At 30.1% G+C, this 16,123-nt stretch overlaps 1 protein-coding gene across 1 annotated transcript; it reads right to left on the reverse strand.

The window, feature by feature from the left end:
• Positions 1-5,547: 5,547 nt before the first annotated feature.
• Positions 5,548-14,238, reverse strand: LOC123661109. Its single transcript, XM_045596106.1, has 3 exons — positions 14,200-14,238; positions 13,965-14,016; positions 5,548-8,295 (listed from the first exon to the last, which is right to left on the reverse strand). The coding sequence occupies exons 2-3, from the start codon at positions 13,980-13,982 to the stop codon at positions 6,073-6,075; spliced, it is 2,241 nt and encodes a 746-aa protein (XP_045452062.1). The 5' UTR covers positions 13,983-14,016; positions 14,200-14,238; the 3' UTR covers positions 5,548-6,072.
• Positions 14,239-16,123: the final 1,885 nt, after the last annotated feature.

The following is a 16,123-nucleotide window of genomic DNA, read 5'->3' on the forward strand; positions in this document are numbered from 1 at the left end:
TCAATAAAAGACTGAAAGCTCGACTAAATCATTTTGACGAATATTGTTATTTTACCTGGAATTTTTAGGAAAATCAGGTTTTGATATTTTATGCAGTTTTAATTTTTTTTATTTTTCTTTTAAATTCATACGCAAATAAGTCCTGCCTATTTAGGTTACAATTTTAGATTGTATTTTTATTAGACGTAAAAATGTATGTCTCGTGGACCTTATCTTAGGCTGTTATTCTCTGTTTTAAATGTTTTGTTCCGAAACAACTAAGATGTAATTGGTTATAATTTTACTACTTAATACTTTCTCACAGGGCCCTAATTTTGTGTGTGCCTAAGGCCCTGACATCCCCTAAGAAGGCATTGTATATACTCGTAGATTGTGTGTCAATATTTTTCTTACATTACTACTTTTATTTCTTAATTATTAAGGTTTTATGATAATAGACTCAGAAAATTACAACTTTAGTTTTACATAAATTAAATTGGCGAAAGTTTTAAAAACGGTGTCCATTATTTATCGCGTATGTCTTGCAAACATTCAGCTTAACCTTTTCCTATTCAACGCTTTCAGTATTTCCATTCCTATAAAGTGGGATCAGTTTATGTAATGTTATAAATTTATAATAACAACAGAGGAAGCGTCGTGAATTATTGTCAAAGAAACTCGCATAATTATTGTACATATATAGAAAAATTAACCGAATACTTAAAATGCAATTACTTGTAACAATAATATGTAGTTATGATAATATAAGACCAATTATCTTTCTTTTCCATATTGTATAAAAAGCAATACTTTTGTAGGTCGACATAAATAGATGTTATTTTCTAACTGTGATCCGAGATGACTTAAAAATGTATTAAGTCATAAAGAAAACATTGAGGAAATCTGCTTGTTTGAAAAAAGCTGTTGCTATTTATTGTATTCAAAATAGACAATAGGGCACTTAAAGACTGACGTTTTCTCCTTTCATGAAAATCTCAAGGCTTATATAGGGGTCATTTTATTTAGCCTAACTTAGGATCATTCTTCAGCATAAATTCAAGTGACTTGTAAACTCTTAAGCAATAACAACAATTTGTTATAAAACATTTAACAGAACTTAAATAAATTAAGTGCATTTACACTTAGACATAATGTCAAACTTCATTATCTGTAATAATGCCTCACAGCTACAAACAGACCAATAACAGTGATCAATATCAATGATTAACGATCACTTCCTAGTCCAAACTTACGATTAGTTTAATCATACTATCAGTAACACTTTCCAGCGCTAAAAAGTGCTTTAGTTATATCGCTTTAAAAAACGAAACACGTTATGCAGCGCTTTGTTGAGAGCGCTTCGCAATAATAATGCCTTAGGAGGAACACACCTGCCCCTTGTTTATTAGTTTGATGGTTTTAGATACTCCTAGGGCGTCTTACTAACAAATGAATAGGCGTAGATATAGCTTACTTTCTAAACTTACTTAATAGGTGCTTGTTAAATAAATGTCTTTGCAAATATGCAACAATATAGATAACGTCCTGAACAAAGCCGGTGAATGTTTTACAAGATACATGGACCCGAAGAGACAAATTTTGTCTCTATTAAATCAAATTGTACCTATAACTTACATGAGAACTTCCATTTAAAGTACTTAAGACTTTCCATTTAAGTAATTTTGAAATTAACAAATTGACATATCTTTAATATCTTAATGCTATTATTGGAACGAAGTTCCTAACGACAGGCTTGACATTTGTCTGGGCGACCAAACTGATAAAAAATGTGATACTAAAACCGTAAGAAAAATATATAACGGAAGTGACGTAATATCAGTCATACGACTGTATAATATGGACGTTTGTAAAACTAAAATATTACTAGTAAACGTTTATTTCAATTATTTATGTAATTTTATACTATCAACGAAAATAAATAAAGACATGTTTTTTTTATTTTTATTTCACTTTATAATAGTTTGAATTATTATTATTATTATTATTATTTTGATTTATTTTATTTTACGGTATTTGTTATTTTCTAACATACTAAATTTCCTGAATACTTTTATGTACTTAATTAAAAACCAATCAACAAATTAAAAAAAAATCAAGAACTAGAAAATATATATAGAATTCAACATTTTTTTTCAATTTCTATACTATCCGAAGGGACTTCGTTCCTATCTGGTGTCCCATGACACCACATAATTTTATAATCAAATATTATCATATGTTTGTAAGTAATTTTGAAATTAACAAATTGACATATCTTTAATATCTTAATGCTATTATTATGTGTATATGGTTTATTAACTTCAATTAATTTTAATTATGTTATTTTCTAAATAGTTCCTATTTAAAAAATGTTATATAATAGAATATTATTTTAAATTTTAAAACATAATAATACACGTTAGCGAAAAATTTGTAGAATTTTTTAAATTTTACTATGATTTAATTATAGATTAAAATAAACTTAACCTCGTGTTTTATATAATAACGACATGACACATAAAAATTCAAGTGGGTAGGGCTGTTTTCTCTCGCTGTTCCCTTCCGCATTTTCTTGAATACCGGCTGTGGACCAGACAGAACAGGAATCAGAAAAAGCCGATACACGTGTTATTCCGGTAGCTTGTAGCAAAATCTTTGAGATATACAGATACTTAGATCAAATAACATATCTATGTAGTATTTTTACCTTTTTTACAATAAATATTACTCAATTTTGAGAAATAAAAAGAAATTAAATTTTAATATCCTAAAAAATTTTGCGTAAACAAAATAACGATTCCTTGTTTTGTGTTTCAAAACAAATTACTCTTAAAAGTCAATAGACACTGTCACAACAAAAAAAATCTGCCTAATAAAATGTTACCAAAAATATTTTTTTATCATTTATGTAGGAGTGCAATACGATACAGTCAGGCGCTTTTCGTTTTTCTCGAACGTGTGTAGACTAACAAATGTAGGAACTAAAATATCTTAATCAATTACATAACCAATACAGGATGCTTAACAACAGGAACCATATACATCGCCATAAATTCTTTATTTGGTTTATTAGGAAAACTATTTTGCGTCTGTTTTTAAGATCTAATTAAGTGTTTTTCATGAGAGGCTGTCGTATTTTGGCCAAACTTTCTTCTTCTTTAGAGTCTTTTCTGGCTCCATCAGCAAAAACTTTATTTCAAATTGCACTAAAATATGCGGTATTATTATATTATATATATAGCTTTATAATACTTTGAGACTTTAGCTCACCAAAAGATGTCAACACGTAGTTTAAAAAAAAGAGATTCTATCTTCACTAACTTATTTCTCCCTCTCTACGTCCGTTCGCCATGCCCGATCACACTTTTCGTAACGATCTCGTCACGCATTCACCAGCTTACTCCACAAGTCAAACGTACGTAAAAAAGTTTTAATTCAAAAACTTTGTTGTCTGCTACTAAGCAGGATATTTTGATTTAAGACATCCTTAAAAAAATGTTGATGACATTAACCGGTAAAATCAACTAATATTAATACATCGATCAAATTATAAGTAAATGCATGAGATAATTACTAATCATCGTTTTTATATTAAATAGCAAAGTTTCGTTGCTAACATCGGATATATTGTAACCTAAAACTAAAAGGCGCTAAAATAAAAAAAGATTTAAATCTATTATAGTTTTTTTTATTCATAAGTTAATTTTTGTGCTGCGATGAATTAAAAAGTGTCATTTATTTTATGTAATAGTAAACTGATAAAAATAGCTTTTAAAAGGATGTTAACGTTAAATAGCTGTCTTAAAGGAAGTTAACCTAATAAAAGATGCCCATTTTTCAACATTTCAACATTTGTTTAACAATAATATCATCTTTAATGCCAGTCACAACAATTAATGAAATAAATTGCAGTTACTATGTGACTATACTAATGCATTTGTTACATTTGATACAGTTTGAGCGGCTACACCCCGGGATACCACGTCGACTCGGAGGCATAGTGTGGTTGAAAGGGCTCGGGTAATAAGACATCTGGTATCGCCTTATAAACCTGTGTTTTGTACAAACACTTATGCACCATAATATTTCTTGCGCGTCAGACTGCTTCTGACCGACGCACTCTAGACGAGTTCCACCTTAGGTGCCTCTGCGACATTATAAATATCACACAACAACACACATATACTCACTTATATCACTTCAATACGGAAGTTTAAGGGTAAGCTAATATCTGCGGTACGGAAGCCTACCGATGCGTCGAAAGATGCGGTGGTGTAGACATCTGTCTCGAATCCGTAATAAAGAGTGGCGAAACATATTTTCTTTTCTGAACTCCAGAATGAGAAGCGGAAACACATGAAGATTTGCAACATTGAGCCCTCTCGTTAGGAAATAAAGATGCAAGATCGAACCAGATGGCGTTGACTTATGATAGTGTTATTACATTATGTCTTTACCTATGAAATTGCTGTTTTCGATGAAATATGTTAACGCACTTTTTTTCTTTATTTTTTATTTTTATTATTCAAAGTAACCCATAGAATCATGCATTTTTGCCAACGTAGTTCTAGCTTGCTGATGCCTTTCTTGAAAAACTCTGCTGGACGGGAGGCAACAAACTCTTCATAGGCATTTTGTGCTGCCTCTCAGGTATTGAACTTTTTTCCCGCCAAAAAGTTATCCAAATTCTGGAAAAAGTGGAAATCTGTAGGGCCAAGATCTGTTTCTAAGAATTATTTGAAGATAATAGAAGGCGGGAACTTGATGAAAAATGTGACCAGCTAAAAAGCAGATCTGAGAGAGCTGTGAGAAGCTGAAAAGAGAATGAAAACTGTTGAATTTTACATGGACAACAAAAATCAAATCTTTCCTATTTATAATATTATCTATAATATAAAAATGAATCGCTGAATGTGTTGCTAAGCGCAAAACTCGAGAACGGTTGGACCGATTTCGCTAATTCTTTTTTTAAAATATTCCTTGAAGTACGAGGATGGTTCTTACGGAGAGAAAAATTCAAAAAAAAAATTTAAATTTCCTGAAAAAGTCTAAAAACAACACTTTTCTAATACTCCCATACAAAAGATTTGTGATAATACTTATAAGTCAATTTGAACTTTAATACCATACGATAAAGTTTGTGTTAGGCGATACGAAGTTCGCCGGGTCAGCTAGTTATAGATATTTACCTTTCTATTCATTATCACAATCTTTCGAATTTAGTAGCAAAATGGTTAAAAATGAAACAAAATAATGTATAAAAATATTGTAAACATAGCTTGTACTTCGTAAACTCACCTCTTTAGTACCCATAAGTACGTACAAATTAATATCATACAAGAACCTGTTCAGTACTAAGAAATAAGTATCTTTAGTAAAATATACAAAATAATTTAAATAATATATTGAAAAAACAATATTGAATCTCCTATTTTAATTAATATTTTAGGTTTAAATTTACAACTATTGGGGTTGATAAGTTATTTATAGAATTGCATCATAATTATTTGAATGTAACAGATACAGTATATTTGTATTAGTTTATTTTTTAAGGTGATTAAAAATAGATCAACTTATAAATATTTATTTCAACAACTTAATTTATAAACACATTAATGATAATAAAATAACAAACACAGTTATTACCATGAAATAGTAACATTTTCTTCTTAATTGTCTAAGAATATTGCACTTTATGACAGCCAATTTCTAGCTGACTAAAAAAAATATTAGTTTTGTAGGATATACTTTTAACTTATAACAGTAATAAATAGTTCACAATATTTACTAATGTAGCGATGAAATTTCAAGTACTCTTTCATTTTATATTGAAAATTAAAAAAAAAAAAAAACAGTCTTATACAAATTGTGAATAACCTAACAATTTATTTAAGGATTAAGAACTTAATCTTCACAAATCAATAACACAAACGAAATACTTGATTATAATAACTAAACAATCCATAAAACGAATATGTAAAAATGGCTTAGTAATCATTCTTTACCTCTAAGATATATTTTGTTTTTATTTACACAAATCGACAACAATCACAATAATAATAAAAGTTATAATAATTTTTACCAGTTACCAAATTAAGGTGATTTTTTCTTTTCGTTTCTTTCGTTTGGTCTCCTAGATGTTATTTTCAATGTGGTTTCAGACTTACTTGGTGCCTTTACCATTCTTTTTAGATGTGTGTGGTAATTTCTAGGATATAATGGCTTGGTTGAAATTTGTGATACATATTGACCTGCTCCTTTATAATCACTGTTAGAGTTAGAATAAGAGTATTGTCCGGCGTGTAAATAATGCATTGGTTGAGAATTGACATAAGATACTTTCTCGCTGTTTGGATTTTTTAATACAGTTTGCGGTACCATGATTCTATACTGAGATTGATATTTAGCTGATGGCACAGGTGTTACATAACTTACTGTCTGTACACTTGCTTGTGATGGTTTCGGTGTTGACTGGTATGAAAATGGTAAGACAGTAGCAATTGTGTGATCTTTACTAGGATAGTTTTCGGAAAGCACAAAAGTTTTACTGGGATCTTCAATATTTTGACTTTGGTAAACATATTTTTGCTGTTCATTTGACCCTGAATTTTCTTGATATTGTTCAGTGTGGATCAATTTAGACGGTAATATGGAAACGGAACTTGGCTGGCCAGATGATGTTGAATAATAATCGGCAGAAGAGCTATACTCAGGAAGTGACCCAGAATTGTACTCAACCGACTCACTTTGTTTTGAATAATCGATATTTTCTTTAGCTACATCATAATTGGAAGTATCAGAATTTGAAGATGCATAATGAGATACATCTGACTGATCAGCCTCCTGTGGAATATTCTGACTTCCATACTCTAACGATGCTTCTTTAGTTTCTTGACTACTCGAATACTGTGGAGAACTATATTCAATATTTGACAATTTACTGTCTGAGTTAGGTTGATGTTGAGCCAGTGATTGGTCATACTGATATTCATTAGACGTACCAACTGATTGTGAACTTTGGTAATATTGTGGTTGGATATAATAACTACGCATTTTTGTTTCTGTTTGTGGTACATACTGGTATTCATACTCGTATTGTTGGTTTGCTGGATACTGATATAACGATTGAGGCTGAGAGACGTGATATTTTTGGTGCGAGTAAGTCATAGGATATCTAGCCATCACTGGCTTAACTCCAGAGTATTGGATACCAGAGTAATCTGCTTGAGTATACAATGGCTTTGCGTAAGGATTTGAGTACTGTTGTGGTCGCATATGGGTTTGCGAAACTGAACGACTTTCATAAGACATTATCTGTGGAGCAACTGAAAAACCATTTTTCTTGAAATATTGATTAACGAGCTCTTGAAGATTTACACTATTTAAATGTTGTGATAAAGGGTAATTATTTGGCAAATCAGGATATAATTCAGCCGTTGGATTTTTCAAATAAGAACTGGGTACCCTTAAAACTAATACGGGTACAATTCTTTTGTTCTGATTTAAGTGTGAACTTTGAGTACGCAAATGATCCTGAGTCAAACCAGCGTTTTGATAATGAGGATTGTTAAGAAGTTGCGTAGGATTTACGAAGTAATTAGGCATCACAGTTGGGAACTGTCCGCTTAAACCGGAGAATTCTTGACCATTGTAAGTCGTGTACAAGGTTTGTGCGGCTTTTCCACTAGAATATCCAGCTGAAGGTGATTCTAAATTCTTTTCATAACCAGTTTTGAATTCAACAGCAGGTTTCTTATATTCATATGACGTCTGTTCGTCCTTTACAGGAACCAATTCATAGGCCTGTGAGGGTTGGATTTCAACACTAGTAGAAGATGATGTGTACTTATTTTCATGTGCATTTGGACTTGGTGGTATATCTTCCTGCGAGTAAGGATATATCATAAACTTTCCTCTTTCTTGGTTTGCCTTCCCAAAGTAGGTGTAGCTATATCCATCATTAGTCCTGTATCCGTAACCAAGATTAGCATCGATTGTTCGTTTCCCTTTTGAATTTGAGTCTGTATCGTTTACAATTTCTATTGCAATTACTGCTGGAAAAGGAGGTTTTTGTTGAGGCGGCGAAGTTTCTTTGTTACTTCCGGCCTTTTCTTCTTTATTTTTATATTCTTCCGTTTTAACATTACTCGCAATCTCTTTTGATTTCACACCAAATTTTTCTTCGACCTCTCTTAGAAACTTACGTTCATCATTAGTCAATGATTCTGTTTTTTTATCCTTATCATTTGAATTATTTTTATATTTTTTAGGGTCCGGTATTGCTATAGTTGTCGCCAGCACAAGAACAAAACACACCTGAAATCGAAAAATAAATATTATTAACACATTTATAAAACGTTAGTACAGATGCGCTTAAGTAAAGTAGACATTTGTTCAACGCTGTAAAAAGAACAATATATCAGAGTTGGATTAACATTGAATACATTTGGATACTATGAACGTAATAATAAATACAATAATATGAACTTTATGGTTTTACGTAACAACAATTTTATTAGAGTATCTGCGAAATCCTCAGACGCTGCTTTCCTTGACCTCAGCATGTGAACCTAACGTATAATTAAAAATTATATAAAATTCTCCATCAATATTTCATTGCTATGATGTAACATTTTAACTTGATAAAATACGACAAAAAAATTAATGGTGTTCTCACAATATATCACATAACTTTATATTTTAGAGATTTTTTGTCCTGTAATTCAGTGCTTATTACTATATTAAACAAAACAAAAATATAAAGATTCATATGAGAATCAAATTTTACTAGTGGTCGAAATTCGACCATAATTAAAACTAATTATAAGTTTGAATATTATTAAGGTTCTGTTGTCAAAAACAGTTCTATAATAATAAACAAAAAAGTTCTATAATAATATACAAAAGAGTATATATGCGTGTGTATCAAATACATGGTAGTGTGTGTAATATATTTTTTAAAATTATTTAATGTATTTTTATGCATAATTTATAAAATATATATTAACATTCTGCACTCCTTCTCTATGTAAACTATAAATGTGCAAAATTTCATACTCCTCCGTCCGCGTAATTTCCGTAAAAATGGGTACGAAGTTTTTGCTTCACGTATTAATTTATAGATATAGATTTAGATATAGATAATGATAATGATCTATCAATGAAAAAACATTTTAAACAACTACTTTGTACATTAAGATTCCAATCAATCAACTATCAAACTCCGCAAATATTTTGTCAAAAATACCAAATGCAATTATAACATTTTTCAAGACAATTAAAATAATTAATGGTCCAAACACATAAACAATTACTAGCAAGCTCTCGCTTGAGTATGAACAAATTGTCATAATCTAACTGCACGCATGCAAAGATGAAGCGCATTACGTGTTTTATAGTAACGCGAGACGAAAGCGAGAATCACTGGATTCAATCTACAATATAAAAGAGAAAGTCAAATTGCATTCGATGGGATTGCAAAATATCAACTAACATTTTCCGTTTATACCCCTAACTGTTTATAAACTTGTAGAATAAGTATAATTAAATTGAAAATTCATTTGTAATGTTTATATATATATTTTTTTGTTCTTACAAAATACTATTTAATTTGTTGTTTGTAACATGAATAAAATTGAAAAAAAAAAATCTTCTTAGGAATTTTGAACGCACGAACCATATTATATTATAATAATCTAATTTTAACTGAGCACTGTACCTTATTGGAGCACAGCACAATTGCAGACATTCCATTGTGTTATTCTTATTACTTCTTCTAAGTGTTTAATTATATTGTTCGATATATTATATATTTTTGAATGTTTTTTAAACTCCTTTTTAGAAATTTTCGTCAAGCATAAATTAGAATATCAAGTTATATTAACATTGAAACTAACACAAAAATAATTCTAGAGTCACAGCTATTACTTAAACCTTAGTTCACAATGGCTAAATTATTAGTATCGTTCCGTAATATTAATGTAGGTAATGGCACATCCGATCATCTCATTTGTCACAAATATCATTGACATTTTGTTGAAAACAAAACAAAGGCAATAATAAAAATAAACTACTATATTAGATCAGATAATTGTACGTCAAAATGTCTTCAAACATTTAATGACCCCGTAAGAACATCGTGTGCGCAATCATGATGACTTGTAAAAGTTACTTTTTTTCAAATTCAGGTCAAGTTATGACATTAGTGAATAATCTAACATCATCTTCGATTACTGCTTCTCATACCTGCGAGAACCTAATGCATTACGAAACGAGGAACTATCAATGTGTTAAAAACAAGTATTGCTATTATGTTGAAAATACGTAAATTAATGTGCAAGAACTATGTACACTTTAGTACAAATTACAATATATCTTAACAAGAAATATAAATAAAAAGAATTTTTTATTGATCTTAACTTAATTTAATAATTTATAAACTTTTACAACCAATTAACTATTAGCCAATTAAAAGAATTACAAAATAATATGAGGTAAGAATTAAAAAAGGGTTTTAAGGTCGTATATAATTAATAACTTTTAAGTGATTAACAGTGAAAGATGCGTATTTCTTAAGAGCCATAAATATGAATGGTGTCATATAACCGTAAGAAAATGATCTAAGATTTTACGCCTCGCTTATCAACAACGCAATTAAAATGTAATATTACATAAAACTGAATTATTCATTTTTAAATTATGTGATTATAAAAAGAGAGTTCGTTTTCTTCCTATTCTTTGACTTTTTACCACACAATATTACATTTTTAACGAAATGTTTATATTATACAACTAGCTGTGTCCGCGACTTCGTCGGCGTGGAATTTAACAAAAAAGTTAGTGTTTAGTTCGCAGAGTTGTAAATTAATTAAATTGCTAAAATAAAAGCCTAAGTTACTCCTTACTACATCAGCTATCTGCCCAGTGAAAGCCCCAAAATCGGTCCAGCCGTTTCAGAGATTAGCCGAAACAAACATACAGACAGACAAACAGACAAAAATTGTAAAAATATTATTTTGGTATACTCGTATATACCATGTAGACATACATATTCATTTAGTAAAAACCAGTTATTTTAATATTACGAACAGACACTCCAATTTTATTTATTTGTATAGATGATACATAAGTTTACAATCTAGAAAGTAAAAACAAATAATTCATAAAAATTTCAAACGGTTTCGGAGGAATACGACTACAAAGGTCGTGTCACGAAGATTTCATGTATTAGATTAAAACTAAACTCTCTAATTTCAGTAGTTTATAATAAAATAAATATCGTTGAATTTAAATATGAAAACAGTTATTTGTGTTGCGAATACCTTTTAGCTTATAACTTCTACTATTATATAAACAAACAAGAAAATTGAATAACGTGACAACGTCCAATAAAAACTATAAATCGACTCATAATCGCATCAGTAATTACTTTTATATTACAGCCATAAACTTTATTTATTGGCGTATATCTCGTCGATATGCAAAATTATGGTTGAGATTGTCACTTTATAGAAATTGATTTAAATCACGGAGCTCAATATTACTTGCAATAGAATTATTTATCACGACAATAATAATGAAAAAAGATGTAACAAGCAATAAATTTTAATTTGTTATTAATAGCGTTTTAGAAAAAAGTATTTAAATTTCAATAATTTTTTAGTAATTTCTTCGGTCTTTTAACTTTTGCGTATTGAACTTTTATAAATAAATTAATTGCTGCTAGCGATCTTATCCACAAAGAAACTCTCATTCCTCATTTCATTTATGTACTTCTAGATTGGAGTTTACTAAAACCCTTAAAAACTTGTTTATTTTTTTAATAAAACCCTTTAAGATGGGGTTGAATAAATGTACACAATTGTCGTTCACGTCTATAAGAGAAGTGCGATAGCTTTCTCACCTTTGACATAATATTTTGTAATGATGACCTGTTTCAATCAGCAGGCAATATAACGCAAAATTAATTTTAATTAAAATCCTGAGATATGTTCAAATAAATAACGTCGGTTCCTACGAGATATACAGGTATTACACAATCTTTTCGTTCTTGGTTCTTAGTGTTAATATTGCTGTCCTAAAAAGACGAAGAAATGATCATGTAACTAACACTAATTGAAAATATTATAAGTCAAAGAAGATAGGTGAAGATTTAATGTTCAAACTAAGTGACTATCGCAAAGAATGACACGGAGAAATATGTTCATTATAAGTAGTCTAAATAATAGAAACATTACAAAGCAAAATAGACTTGGGTATTGCAGTGAATACTAAAGAGACCTAGACAACAAAGGCAGACTCGATCATATGCCAAATAACTGTTCATTTTCCGTTAGAGCTTTTGTGGCGATGGTTGAGTTCTTAAGTTACCTAAAAACATATAATTATAAAAATATCATTACAAAATGCGTTTGTAATAATATTATTGCGCCAAGCATATTTACGTATTGATGGTGCCCATTCTCATTAGATATTTAAATTAAAACTCCATTTATTTATTTTTTGCATCCAATAAGTCCAAATATTTGTATCAATACAAACATAGTTAATAACCAAAATTGCTGAAGAATTGAGTTTCGAGAACCCATTGATTGGTTGGCTTTAAATTTATAACTAAGATTTTTCCTTTTGATTCATATCAGTGAAAATCAATTAGTCACTCAACCTACATATTACAACTAACGGTTGAAAGTTTATGTTGTGTCTAGAGCTTAAATTACAAAAAAAAACAATATAGTATAGTGCTTTAAACCAGTCTAGATGTTAAGACCTATTAAAATTGTTTAATCGTTTCAATTACTTAAAATATTATTAATTTGATCAAATCAATAATTATATTTGAAATAAAATCTGTTATCTAATAAGGCGTCAATAGTATGCTAATAAAACGAGCGGTTGCTAATAGGATAATTAATTTGAATTAATATTTTATATTAATTATAATATTTTTAGAAATATCTTTTTCAATTAAAAGTTGAATCTTATGACAAAATTAAATTGTAATAATAAAATCAATTTGAATTCTTCGCATTCAGCCCGTAACACCCCACTGCTGGGCATAGGCTTCATATTCCATGTAAGAGAAGGATCGAAGCTTAATCCACCACGCTACTCTACTACGGATTGGCAGATATGTTCACTACTATGAGCAACAATCGCTATCAGGTATTTATGATAACAACCGGGACCAACGGCTTAACGTGCTCTCCGAGGCACGGTGGGAAGACCCACAATGACAGACATCCGAACCGGAAAAAATATTTGTACACATACAAATATCCATCCCGAGCGGGAATCGAACCTAAGAAACCGACGTTTTTTCGTGTCGTCCTTATTAGATATGGATTTTTTTCAATTTCTCTGTTTGTTGTGTAATCTCTTAATTTTCTCAATAGAAAGTAATATACTGGTATGCTTCTTATGTTTTATTCTAACAAATAAATAGTAATTCCTATTGTTTGAATTTTCAAGTTAAATGAAATAACTCTAATGCCTTGCCTCTTTAGGCTATATTTTTGGGCAACAATAACAGAAGGTTTATCTGTGTCGATCCATCTGACATATATATATGTGTAAATTCGTTAATGTTTTACTACACGAAGAAACTAATATTTCGGATATATTATATATAAATAATTGCCAGGTTTATCAAAATTTCTATGTTATACAAGAACTAATTACCAAAATTAGTGACAGTTATGGATTTGTTATGGATTACTGTCTGATATTGTGCAATTATGAAAATTAGTTATTACATAACAAAAATAAACTCAAATAGGAAATGAAGCTTACTCTTCTAAAGTGTAATCAAGACGTTATTTAGTGTCATTAGTTCGTTAATATAGATGCATTAGATGTATTATACAAACACATTACGATTTCTTCTACAATTATCATTAGAAGTAATTTACACGAACAGCATAATCGTTTTCATTATAATTATGTGATATTAAGCTTCAAGTTATTAAAGTTACAAATATATTTACCACTGAAAACCACCGCATTTCGAATCTGCTATGTATTACGGCGCTCCACTTTCTGTCAAAAGAAAAAAATCCTTTATCAATCACAGCACTACACCGCACAACACATCACTAATGCACTTTACCATGACACCATACAGCAAATCAAAAACAGACAAGCTAAAATATGACTTAATGTATTTATTGTAGGTGTCAATATCGTATTACTTAATTTTTTTAAGTGTGTGGTCAACCGTACCTGTTTTCGTGTTCCAGTGGACGAGTACGTGCAAAGCAATGGGTCTGTGAATCACTATGTTACGTTCTTATATACCTCGGAAGAGTTCGAGATGCGCTGAGGTTGCTTGTCCGAAAGCACACGGTCGATATGGTCCGTGCGACAAACTTGATTGCACACTTTCACTCTTAAGACATTCTGTGATAACAACCAATACTCATAAAAGTCTATCAGAAAATTAAATCAAAGATATTTTAAAACCATGAAAAATATTGTAGGTAGTGTATAGAAAATAAAAATTTAATTTCAAAATGTATATTTTTTTAACACAAATCTTAGCGATCATATTAAAACATTTATTGAACTGAAAGGTTAAATTGTTTTTATAGTAAAGTACTTTTTCTTTCACAGACAAAAATGTTCACCTTTATTGGTTGTATAGATCATAGAGCGCGACCAGAGGCGCTTTCAAGTTATTTGCATATTTGTAAGTAGAGTTGGTCCAACTGTTTACCACATTCATTTTGAAACAAGGTAATCGATTTTCTTGTTTTACACTTATTGCTTCATATACTAAAGTTTTCTTCAAAATGTCATTAAAATCCATTAGTTAACATCATCAATCATCATTTTGAACCAACTTCAAAGGGAGGGGCTTCTTAATTCGACGCTATTTTTTATTTTTTACCTCATAACTTTTTATTAAGTGGACTGATTTCAATGATTCTTATTTTAATCAAAAGGTAATGCTTAATATGTAGTTCCGTTTAAATTTAATTGAGGATTGACAAGTAACTTTTGAGTTATCTCTAATAATGTGTATTTACTTGACTCATAACTTTTTACTGTGTACCGATTTTCATGATTCTTTTTTTAGTCAAAAGTTGGCGTTTGTCACGTTGTTTCATTTAAATCTAATCGTCATCTAACAAGCACTGTTTGAATTAACTGTAATAACGCGTATTTACTTGACTATTATTTCGTATACCTACGTTGTATTACTTTTCAATGTACTTGAGATTAGTTTTTAGGATTCCGTACCCAAAGGTTAAAAACGGGACCCTATTACTAAGACTTCTCTGTCTGTCTGTCCGTTCGCCCGTCCGTCCGTCCGTCTGTCCGTCCGTCTGTCTGTCACCAGGCCTGCGATAGCTAGACAGTTGAAATTTTTACAAATTATGTATTTATGTTGCTTCTATTATAACAAATACTAAAAACAAACTGAAATTAAAAATTAAGGGGGGCTCCCATACACCAAACGCGATTTTTTGCGTATTTTAGCTCGATATCAATAAATGGTAACTGTATATTTACTTTAATAATAAATAATAAAATTATAATAAATAAATATTTAGAGGGGCTCTCATACAATAAAAGTGATTATATTTGCCGCTTTTTGCACAAAATATTTAGTTTTATTTAATAATTAAATATTTTACAAAACATTTAGGTATATTTAGTTTAGTCAATGGTACGGAACTCTTCGTGCGCGACTCCGACTCACACTTGGCTGATTTTTTCGTTTGTGAGCAAACATGATTACTAGGTCAAGGTAAGGTAATTTAATTATAACATACATGTACCATTTTGTAGCAGTAGTAATTTTAGGACTTCTCATTAAAAAGCCACGATAAATAGTTTTGACAGTCCTCTTTTAATGTTAACTTTAAACTAACCTAAAGAATTCTGAAGTGTCCGAAACAGATAAAAATCTTAGGTTGAATGGTCGTGGCTGTATAGTGAATCCATTAAGACTTCCCAGTCAAACTTTATCAATTTGTTTGGAGTGGCTAAAGAAGTATATGAAAAACGCTTAAACTAATTTTGTGCTACTCTTACTGACACTGCACTAGGTTCATAAACGTCACAAATTTTGTTCCGCGGTTTGAGATGCATTTCTCCCTTTTTTAAAGTAAAACTTTAAAATGTACCGAATTTCTTCGTT

This window comes from Melitaea cinxia, chromosome 16 (assembly GCF_905220565.1).
Source record: "Melitaea cinxia chromosome 16, ilMelCinx1.1, whole genome shotgun sequence".
Lineage (NCBI taxonomy): Eukaryota > Metazoa > Arthropoda > Insecta > Lepidoptera > Nymphalidae > Melitaea > Melitaea cinxia.